The sequence below is a fragment of the Octopus bimaculoides genome, chromosome 24, assembly GCF_046866305.1.
Source record: "Octopus bimaculoides isolate indiv1 chromosome 24, ASM4686630v1, whole genome shotgun sequence".
Taxonomy (NCBI): Eukaryota; Metazoa; Mollusca; class Cephalopoda; order Octopoda; family Octopodidae; genus Octopus; species Octopus bimaculoides.
Genome location: NC_142951.1, coordinates 33433350 through 33445363, shown reverse-complemented (window position 1 = coordinate 33445363; position 12014 = coordinate 33433350). Strand labels below are relative to the sequence as shown.

At 37.2% G+C, this 12014-nt stretch overlaps 1 protein-coding gene and 1 non-coding gene across 2 annotated transcripts; one reads left to right on the top strand and one right to left on the bottom strand.

Annotated features, from left to right (window-relative positions):
• The first annotated feature begins 493 nt into the window (after positions 1-493).
• On the top strand, positions 494-565 carry Trnag-ucc (transfer RNA glycine (anticodon UCC)). Its single transcript has one exon. It is a non-coding gene; the product is annotated as a tRNA-Gly (tRNA).
• A 398-nt stretch (positions 566-963) lies between these two features.
• On the bottom strand, positions 964-8976 carry LOC106876763 (uncharacterized). The gene is made up of 7 exons (XM_014925451.3): positions 8775-8976; positions 7432-7581; positions 6352-6585; positions 5719-5828; positions 5310-5398; positions 4304-4415; positions 964-1664 (listed from the first exon to the last, which is right to left on the bottom strand). Exons 1-7 carry the CDS (start codon positions 8950-8952, stop codon positions 1563-1565), a joined length of 975 nt encoding a protein of 324 aa, XP_014780937.2. The 5' UTR covers positions 8953-8976; the 3' UTR covers positions 964-1562.
• Between the last annotated feature and the right edge of the window lie 3038 nt (positions 8977-12014).

Here is a 12014-nt window from a genome sequence, read left to right as displayed (position 1 = left end):
TATACAGTCACATACACGCAATCCTATTCATACACACACACACACGTACACTTTCTTATACGTTAGACACATACACACTTTCCGTTACAAATACGCACAGATACGTATACGGATACGCGCGCGCGCACACATATCCACATACACGCACAGTCAGATTCTGATACACAAACACATTCACGTAAATAGGTATAAACACTCACACACGGTCTCATTCATTCAGACACACGTACACACACTTATCTCTCTTCCCTAACACAATCTCGCCTTGTTTCCCTCTAAAATTAACCAAACGAAATATTCCACAAACACTAAAGACGCCATTATAATATTAAAAAAACATTTCTAATGATGTAATTCTTGTTTATAATTAAAAATAACAACAAAATGGAAGGAAACTAGAAAACATAAAATACTCAACAAAAATAAAGGAAAATTGTGGCGACCTAAAATACTTTAGAATGTATTTGAGAATTTCACTAACCTTATCAGTGAGGCGTCGGTGGTGTAACGGTTAGCATGGTTGCCTTCCAAGCAGTCGATCCGGGTTCGACTCCCGGCCGACGCATCCCTTGTGATTTTTTTTTTTTTTTTTAATTAATTAATTTCTTTAGATTGGTTTATATTGGCGTGTGATTATGTATATTGATTCATCGTCGTATCTACTTTTACTTGCTTCTCTCGTTGAACTGCGACCATGCTGGGGCATCATTTCAAAGTTGATTCCATCTGCGATACAAAAGATGTTATGTTTATTGACTATCTTTAGAAGGGCCGATAAATTAAGTACCAGTTATGCACTAGTGTCGATGTAATCGACTTAATCCTTTGTCTGTCCTCATTTGTCCCCTCTATGTTTAGCCCCTTGTGGGCAATAAAGAAATAAGAAAGTAATTTTGTACTTCTTTGTATTAAAATTTTAAAAATAAATAAATAAAAATAAAAAGAACACAAAAACAACAGAAGTGACATGTACTTATTTTTATTTTTTATTAATGTTGTTTTTGGTTTTGTTTTCTTTTTTTAATGTTCACATTTAACCCTTTTGTGACAATATTTCTCTTGAAATACTCTATTTTTTTGTTTCAATTAATTTTGAAAATATTTAAATAGTAAATTTTAATGTAATTTTTTAATAATTTTTATATATTTTTGTTTTCTTGTTTAGAAACCTCAAAACAGAATTAATTGATTACATTAACCCCAGTATTTCACTGATTCTTAATTGTAATCAATCCCTAAAGGGATGAAAGGAAAAACAAGACTTCAGTGAGATCAGCATTTGAACACAGACCCCCAAAGAATTGAAACAAATAACGATTTTGCCAATAATATTAATTTCTATCATAAGCCCATAACCACAAATTTGTGGGGAGGGGCTAGTTGATTAAATTGACCCTTTGTGTTTTTTAATGTGGTTTATGAACCATTGAAAGCGTTAAAAGTAGAGTGGAACAGGCAGGATTTGAACTTGAGACACTGCAACTAAATATCACATAATGAGGATAAGAATTAAACAATGGTCTGTGTGTAGAGAATGGTAATTGGTAATTTCAAAGTAATTTTCAGAGTTTGAAGCCTGAATGTAAAGCAGTCACACCAAAGGTCAAGTTTTCATAGGTCACCATTTGGAATCCAGCCGCGCGAATCATAGATGCAAATTGTTCCTGGAAAAGAAAGAGAGAGAGAATGAGTGAGAGGAAGAAAGAGAGAGAGAGAAAGTTGAAGAGAGAGATGTGAACCAAATCTCAGTAAAACCATCAAAACTCTATGTAACTACGCAGATAGACATGCAGACATCTCCCAAAAGTTGACCTTTTATTGAGGTCACCATACCCTGGAAATCTGCAATTTCTTGTCAGTCTGATTTCTAAATTGTATGTTTGCTTATATATATGTTTATGTGTACATATGTATGTATTCTTTTACATATTGGACCGGGGGGTATGGTGCACGATTTTAACATGGAAACTAGACAGAACAGTCAAATGAAGTTTATCTCTGCAGTTATATTACTTGCAGTGGAAGGACAGTGAGCTGGCAGAGTCATTAGCAAGCCGGACAAAGAGCTTAGTGGAATTTCTTCCAGCTCTTTATGTTCTGAGTTCAAATCTTGCTGAGGTCGACTTTGCCTTTCATTTCTTTCTGGGTTGATAAATTAAGTACCAGTTGAGCACTGGGCTCGATATAATCAACCGGCCCCTTCCAATAACATTTCAGGCCCCTTGTCTTTATAGAATAAAGGATTTACATATGTATTCAAACACATATGTATGTATGTATGTGTGTGTGTGTGTGCATGAGAACACACATGTAAATGTGCATAATTGTGTGATGTTAACATGCATGTATATGTATGTACATCTATATGTGTGTGTGTGTGTAAATATATATATATATATATATATATATACATACTTGTATGTATGTGTGTGTGTGTGTGAGAGTGTATGATTAACTTGTGCATAAATGTATACATATGTATGTATGTGTGTGTGTGTGTGTGCATGAGAACACACATGTAAATGTGCATAATTGTGTGATGTTAACATGCATGTATATGTATGTACATCTATATGTGTGTGTGTGTAAATATATATATATATATATATATATATATATATATATATATATATATATATATATATACGTACATATATATATATATATATACATACTTGTATGTATGTGTGTGTGTGTGTGAGAGTGTATGATTAACTTGTGCATAAATGTATACATATGTATGTGTGAGTGTGTGTGTGTGTGTGTGTGTGTGTGTGAGTGTGTGTGTGTGTATGCCTATACCAAATAAAAAGGTCAGCTGCATCAAATGTCATGGCTCGGAAGAACAAACAAACAAACAAGAACCCATTGAGTTCTTCAGTTTGTCTTTGATGTGGTCAGACAAGAGGAAGCAGTTTTTTTTTTAGTCGACCAGGAAAGAGAAGAAAGCCTGACTAATTGACTAACTTATGGATAGGTCAACATTACAGACAGGCAACAACAACAACAACAACACTGGATATAACAGTAGCCTTCACTGGTTGTTTGATGTAATGCTAAATGTTTGTTACAGCTCGTGAAGTTTATAATGAAAATGAATAAGAACATGAACACTTGCAACAGAACAGTAAATTTCAGCTTTACTGCCAAAGAAAATGAGACACACTGCATATATGCCATAGAACTTCACAAAACTAGACACCAATATCTAAGCATTGTTCAATGGCTAATTAGGTTACCTATGAAGAAAACCAAACATCATCAAACTAAACTATCCCCACCAACCATGAACCCACAAACAATTTGCAAAAATGTCTTGAATTTTGAAAAATGTCAGTAGCTCATGTGATGGAGAACAATTCTGAAGAAACACAAAGACTTCTTGGAGAAATCTTTGTACTTCTTTGTATAATCAGTATTCAATTTTTCACCGCCTGACTGGCCTTCGTGCGGGTGACACGTAAAAGCACCCACTACACTCTCTGAGTGGTTGGCGTCAGGAAGGGCATCCAGCTGTAGAAACTCTGCCAAATCAGATTGGAGCCTGGTGTTGCCATCCGGTTTCACCAGTCCTCAGTCAAATCGTCCAACCCATGCTAGCATGGAAAGCAGACGTTAAACGATGATGATGATGATGATGGAGGACAACCCAGAATAACAAGATTAGGATAGAAGAAATTCACAACAAGCATAACTTGTGTGTATTCCCATCATTGTATTTTGTATATGTGTATATATGCACATCACTTTCTTCTGCTTCTTCATGTGCCATTAGGAGTCGGTGATCATGAACCGCCATTCTCTCTTGCTGTCCCATGGTAACCTAACTAATGCTGGTGCCATAAAAAATCAAAAGTTATCTTCTCAAGTCATACTGACTTATAGGGGCTGGTTTCTCGGTTTCATAGCATATATATCCCCCACCTGGACAAGACACTGGACTGTCACAGGATTACACATTTTTGCCAGCTGAGTGGACTGGAGCAACGTGAAATGAAGTGTTTTGCTCAAGAACACAATGCGTCGCCTGGTTCTTACAAACAGGAATCCTACACTGTAACCACTAAGCCACCCACTTCCACTAAAAGTGAACTGGCTATATTAGATGTCCCCCAATTTCAGCAGCATTTATTCAAGGATAAAAAAGGGTTTTTAGTGGTTTAGAGGCTAGGGTATTTGGCTCACAATTGTAAGGTTTTGAGTTCAATTCCTGGCAGTGTGTTGTATCCATAGATCTGTTCTGTATAGCCATGGTCAACCATGAAAAGACGGAGAGAGAAAGGAGTTGATAAGATGGACAAACCTGGTCAGGAAACTGACGTATGCTTTCCACAAGGTACTGATAAGATTTCCAGTCCCCAGCAAGGACCTGCCCCAGTACAGGGATCACTTGGAACGAATAAAAATCGTAGACGCTGGAAGAAGAAAGAAGAAAGGTGTTAAATAGAAACAGAATTGGGGTAAAATAGGGCTAAACTGTGTGTGTGTGTGTGCGCGCGCACGCATACAGACACACTCACCCACATGTACATAGAGGTCCTCTGATCTGCCGAGTATCTACTCATTACTGAGGAGAGCGCAAGTTAGGTGGGCAGGCCACACCTTGTTCAAATGCCTGGCAAGCTGATGAACAGCAAGCACACACAAGGTGGACTGGAAAAGTGCTTCATGAAGTGCACAAGTCCAGGGTCAACTCCTCACCTTCAGCCTCAGCAGACCACCAATGCCTAACCCATAGCAGAGCCTTTCTAAGCACACATTGGACCGATCAGCCACAGTTGGACACACTGTTCTCCATCTTCTTTTCCCATGTGACAATGACAGATGAACTACTACTACTACTACTAATAATAATAATAATAATAATAATATTAATAATAATCCTTTCTATTGCAGGCACAAGGCCTCAGATGTGTGGGGAAAGGGACTAGTCAATTACATCGCCCCCCCCTCCCCAGTGTGTAACTGGTACTTAATCTATTGACCCCGAAAGGATGAAAGGCAGAGTCAATTTTGACACAGAAAGTAGCGGCAGATGAAATACCGCTAAGCATTTCGTCAGGTGTGCTAATGATTCTGCCAGCTCACCACCTTAATGATGATGATGATGATGATGATGATGATGATGATAATGGTTTCAAATGTTGACACAAGCCATCTGTCCAACCCATGCCAGCACAGAAGGCAGACATTAAATGATGATGATAATAATGAGGGAAATACTAAAACATAGGACTGGTGCAGGGATGGTCACATGGATTGTCCCAGGTGAAATGGTGTCAAAAAGAGTTAAAAGGATAGCAACTCACTTGCGTATTGCAAAATTTGGTACTTGGCTGAACTCCAAACAGAGGAATCTTCCACCTGGACGGAGGACCCGATAAGCTTCTTCAAGAACCTGGAATCAAGAATTTAAAACAACGACAACAATAAGTCATGGAAAAGGAAATCAAAATATGTTGACTAAAGAATAATATGTTGACTAAAGAATAATATGTTGACTAAAGAATAAAGACATGAGCTGAGAGGGAATACCAGATGTTCTTGGAAGGAAGGACTGAGGAGAGGGGCCAGAAAGCATTTGTCCAAGATGCTACACAATGGGGATTGAACTTAGAACCATGTGGCTGCAAAGCGAGCTTCTTAACCACACAATCCTTCTTTTCCCTTTTTGTTTACAAATGTCAAATCTAGAAAGTTCTTTGGTCGGACACGTACCTTGTCTACATGAGTCACGTTGCGAATCCCAAAGGCAATGGTGTAGGCATCAAACTGGTTGTCCTCCAACGGTAGGGATTCTGCATTGCCCTGTACCCATTTAATGGAAGCTGCAGAAGACAAAAGAAAAAAGAAAAAGAAAAAGAAATTAGATGGAGGGAGCAGATTTATTAGGGGATCAGATAAGATGCCTTGTGGCATTTTGTCTTGTTCTTTGTTTTCTCTGTTGATTCCCTGTCCAACTACAGGGGAAGTGCCAGACCAGTAAACATACACTGCCATCATCATCATTTAACGTCTCTTTTCCATGCTGGTATGGGTTGCTTCCTTCAGCAAGACACTTCATTTCATGTTGCTCCCAGTCAACTCAGATGGCAAAAAATGAGTAATCCGTAATCCTGCAATGGACCGACATCTCATATCCAGAGAGAAAGATAAACACCAACAGAATCCAGAAAACCAGCCTTATAATCTTGTGGCTTGGGAAGGACTTTTGATCCTTGGTACAAATATATACAAGATAAGCAGTTTTACTTTTGTGGATCCCAAGGTGACTTATTAGGTCGACATTGGCATAAAATCCATACACACACACACACACACACACACACTGTTATCAAAGGGAAAACCCACCTGGGTCATACCCTAACTCCTTGCACCGTTTCTGACCAACGTCCAGCATCGACTGGTTGATGTCACAAACAGTCACCTGAGCAGATGCCTCCACACCAGCATCTTTTTCAACTTCAGGTGAGCTACTGATGGTGACAAACTCGTCCTTAAATAGTTGATCAAAATCTTCAGCATCGTTAGGCAGATCTGCTCGTAAATGTTTGACGTAATTAAGAAATCTAAATGCAATGTCACCTGCAAGTAAAAGAAACAAAACAAAAAACAGGTAGAAAAATATGAAAAGAAATAAAAAATTGAAAATTATATACAAACAAAAAAAAAGTGACATTTGGCCCCAAATTTATTTAATGGAAATCATCAACATCATCATCATCATTTATTGTTCATTTTCCATGAAGGCATAGGTTGGATGGTTTGGCCAGGGCTGCTAAGCTGAGGGGCTACACCAGACTCTAGTCTGATTTAGTATGGTTTCTACAGCTGAATGCCCTTCCTAAGGCCAACCACCCCAAGTGTGTAATGGGTGCTTTTACATGCCAGTTGCATGACATCAGCATTGGCCATGATTACAATTTCACTTGGCTTTAGGGGTTTTTGTATTCAAGTATGCCATATTGCCAAAGGTTTCCATTATTTGTCATTGCCTCTGTGAGACCTAACCCTTGAAAGGTGCTTTTTACATGCCACCAGCACAGGTGCTACTCAGGTGAAACCAGCATCGGCTACATTGCCTCTGCGAGGCCCAACGCTTGAAAGGTGCTTTTTATGTGCCACCAGCACAGGTTTGTGTCTGTTTGTCACACTCCCTCCGATTGACTGGTGATGCTTTGTTTACATCCCAATAACTTTGTAGTTGAGCAAGAGAGAAACCAACAGAATAAATACTAGACTAATAAAAAAAAAAAAAAACCTATCAGTACTGGGATCAATTTGTCGGACTAAAACCATTCAATGCAGTGCTCTAGCATGGCCACATTCCAAAGGCAGAAACTAATGGAAGACATAAGATAAATATAAAAGAAAGGATAAAGTTGGAGAAATACACACAGAAAACAATATTTTTCAGAGCCAGTTCCTTACCTGTTCCTCCAGCCACATCAACAAGTTTGGTTTCACAAGTCGGAGCCAACTGTCTTATGAAATAATCCTTCCAAAGACGATGGATTCCAACACTCATGGCATCGTTCATCAAGTCATATTTGTTGGCAACATTTTTGAATACCTCGTGAACTAGGATTGAAAAATGAGACAAATGGGTTAGGATTAGGGAATTCAAGCATTGACATTCATTTAGGGGTGAGAAGATAAGCTATAGAGATCATCATCATCATCATCATCAATATCATTCATAGATATTACAGATCAAGCTTTCCCCATTCACTACACTGATGGTGTATTTTTGAGCTATTGACCTAAGTTCTGCATGAAGAAAAAAATGTGTCTTTTTTAGAAAAAAATTCCTTCCTTCCAGAACTGGTTTCATCCAGTTGTAGCAAGGAGAAGCATTGCTTTCCCAACTGATCTTCCATATTTCACAAGCCTTCAACAAGGATTTTGCATAATCTTTAAATCATAGTCTTGGTTTCTGCTAGGGATGCTTTCCACAAACCAGTTCACCATATAGCATCTGCTTAGGGATGGATCCTCTGATCATTTATCCAAATAAAGTCTCCAGTCCAACTTAAACAGTGCTTCTGAACCATCGCCTCAATGCTCAGGATGTCAGATACCCTTCAAGACCTGTGTACATACACATATTCATAGCAAAATGCGTGTGCAAGTGACCACATAGGGGTGGTTGTGTGGAGGCATAGGAGTGGCTGTGTGGTAAGAAGCTTGCTTCCCAACCACATGGTTCTGGGTTCAGTCCCACTGCGTGGCACCTTGGGCAAGTGTCTTCTACTATAGCCTTGGGCTGACTAAAGCCTTGTGAGCGGATTTGGAAGACCGAAACTGAAAGAAGATGCTGTATGTATATATCTATATGTGTGTGTATCTTTGTGTTTTTCCCCCACATTTTGTTGAAATTTTTAAAAAAATTTATCTGGATTATTTAAAAATATGGTTGAAATTTGACGTGGTGGGAAGAAATTTAACAAATTTCTAAACATCGGGAAGAAATGCTGGTAAGTATTTTGTTCGCCGCATCAGTTGCTTAGCTGCATATGATCTAATTTCTGAGTTCAAATCCCGCCGAGGTCATGTGTGTCTTTTACCCTTCCGGGGTCGGAAGGAGTACTGATATTGAAGATATCAACGAACCGTCTTCCACTCATAACCTGCTGGTCTTATACTCTAAATAAAAAACTATCATTTTCATCGGTTCTTCGTTGCTTCAACTTCAAATACGTAAGGTCATTTCATCTTCCCCGTTTATTTCATATTATTGAGTGACGGAACAATGGTAGATTCAATATAAATACCTTTACTCTCTTTCTCGCTTTCTGGAATAGACTGGAAACCAAAATGTGTTTTCTGTTCAGTCTTAGGTTCCTCGGATAAATTCCTGTGTTGTAAAGTAGTTAAACACTGACGGTTTAATAAAAATAACCGTCGACAAACACGACGAGAAACCAAACCGGCGGACATTTTGGTAAACATTTGGACAAGGGAGGTAATTCCGAGTTACTTAGCGTATTAGCTGTAGAGTAGCCTCCCTTGCCAGAAGTGTTTTTTTTAAAATTCTTTTTATATATTTGTGTGGGTGCATACATGTGTGCTGTATGCTTACATACATACATACATACATGATGGCTGCCCCCTCGCTATCGGGTATGGCCACTGCACGAAGCTTAACTTAACGGTGCTGTGATCGAATGTGAATTTTTAGCCCAGCCAATGATCTACAATGTCTTGTGCAGAGTTGGCATCCAAAACCTTTACTGGCAATAGCTGGCTGTTGTTGTAATTGGGCTCCATGTACCTTTGCGTGTCGTTTAAGTCCTCCTGCTGAATCACACTCCTTTCCACATGCCCGACAGACATGATTAGTGTGGTGTGTAGCATACATACATACATGCTCAGATGCATTGGGTAGGCCATGGTGTGCATATAATGAGAGAAAATAATAGGATTCCAAAGAAAGCAGCTATTCTACGGTGGACAGTAACCTGGTACAAAGACTGCATAAAAGTCAACTTGAAGGAACTGCAAATCGATGTAAAGAACTGGGAAGCCATAGCTTTGGAAAGAGGTAAATGGAAGAAGCACGGAAAGAAAGGTTGTAAAACTTCTGAAGAATGTCACCTTGAGCATGACTGGAAAGGCTGCCATTAGAACCTTGATGTGAATATAAAGCACTGGAGATGTGGAAGACGTGTGGTTTAATACTCGTTTCTAAGACTGGATGTGTCAGCCATTTGAAGTCCCATGAAAAATCAACTGTATCCAACGTCCTTTCCTCCAAGACCAGGCAATTGGAAAAGTGTAGCGTGTGAATTTGTCGGTTCGCAGGGACCATATCTCATGAAGTGATCCGATCGATCCAGTGGACGTTAAAAACTTTTGTTAGTCACTTATGCTTCGAACCATTCAAATTTTCAGCAGAACTGAACAGTCGTCCAAGAGGCCATGGACAGAAAGTCAGAAATGCTATTGACAACGAGGAAGCTCACCATGTTTGCATGTATGTATGCATATATATGTTTATATGCATGTATGTATATAACTTAAACTCGATCCTCTCACGTTCTGTGACACATAAGGCATCAACGTTTTCTCCACAGTGGACAATGTGTTGTGGTTGTCTTTGTTCCTATCCAATTCTTGTCTTCATGCATTGAAAATTGTGGAATCGGTCTGCTGGGGGATGAATTATTTAGTCTGATCTAGATCTTATTCAAATGGCACAGCTGTGTGGTGAGAAATCTGCCTTTCAACCACATGCTTCTAGGTTCAGTCCCATTGCACAGCACCTTGGGCATGTATCTTGCAAGTACTAGAAATCACTTGCCCAAAGTACCAAACAGTGGGAGTGAACCTGGAACCATGTGGTTGAGAAGGAAGCTTCTTACCACACAGCCACTATATATATGCATATGCACACACACTTTGTTTCCTGTATTTGGCTTTTCTTTTTTTTCTTAACACAGAGGAAATATTTGGAAGTTTCATTCCACATATTAATGACTTAAATTTTTTGTTATCTTAATTAAAACAAAAACACAAAAAGAGTGAAAGAAAAAAAAAGAAATTTTTTTACCCAGAGGCAGAAAAGTCAAGTTTCTCTTTTTTTTTTTTTTCTTAACAACTGTTTCAAACACTTTGCAGAAAGCGAAAATCAAAACAAGAAACAAAAAAGATTGTTTGTTTAACTTATTTATTTGTTGATTTCATTGTTTCAGCATTCAAGAGACAAAAACATCAAGAGCAACAGCAGTATAAACAAGCCAGGAGGGTGACACGGTCGGTCGGTCGGTGGCTCGTTTAAAATGTTCACTGATAAATATCGCTTACTTCAGACAAGGTCTCATGCGTTATCCTTCTCATTTATTTTATAATTGATGGATTTTGCATACTTTATAAAAATTCCATTCTTTGCACCAATTTCATATGTATATATATATATTATACATATATAATATACATATATTAGATATATATATATATATATATATATATATATTAGATATATCTTATATATGTAACCTTGATCAGTGTCCAAACTCAAAGGATACAATGTTATTTCATGTGAATATATGAATGTGTGTGTGTATGCATTATATGATGTTATACATGTATATATCATATATGGTGTGTGTACAGATTATGTTGGATTTTCTTGTTTTTATTTTTTTGTCAATTTTTTTATTTTTTTGAATTTTCAAATTCAGTAAAAAACTATTTCTGGAAAAAATTGGAACATACTTGAATTCTTTGCTTTTTTTAAAAATTTTTTCCATTCTTTAATTTTAATTCTTTTAAATTAAAATTTAAAAACAAAAAAAAAAAATGGGAAAATAGAAATACTATTTAAATTTGGGTACCAGTAAGATACTGGGGATTTTGTCTTGTGCCTAAGAAACAAACCATTATAATGTTGTTGTTTATCATTTTTTACTGATTGCTACCATAGGCATCAGGACACAAATTTATATACATACATATATACCCACACACATGTATAATATCTATACATACATATATGCCCACAATGTATAATATCTATACACACACAAGGTATCCTGAAAATATAACCTAGTTTTAGTATGATTTTTTGCATGGGTGTTTTAAAAAAACTGGGCATCAGATTTTAGAACAGTGTATGAGCTTATATATATATATATATATATATGAACATACATGTACGTGTGTATATATATATACACATACATAGGTACACATATATACATGGCTCATGAAAACTATAAATATACATACATACGTGTGTATATATATAATTACACATACATGTAGACATGTATATACATATTCATGTATATTTATATACACACACACGTATATATATAAATACATATTCATGTATATATGCACATACATACATACATGTATATATGTGTGTGTATATATATATATATATATATATATATATATAGTCACAGAAACAAACATGTATATATTGATAAGCATATTCATTATTGACATTTTATAAACTCATCCGAATAAATCGACCCCCAGTGCATGACTGGTACTTTATTTTATCA

Excerpts from the sequence above, each read along its gene's own strand:
- LOC106876763 (XM_014925451.3), bottom strand. The coding sequence starts at position 8,952 with ATGTTTACCAAAATGTCCGCCGGTTTGGTTTCTCGTCGTGTTTGTCGA. Across the intron at positions 6,586-7,431 it reads TGATGTGGCTGGAGGAACAG|GTGACATTGCATTTAGATTT; the intron begins GTAAGGAACTGG and ends TTTTACTTGCAG. Across the intron at positions 5,829-6,351 it reads GGAGTTAGGGTATGACCCAG|CTTCCATTAAATGGGTACAG; the intron begins GTGGGTTTTCCC and ends TGTCTTCTGCAG.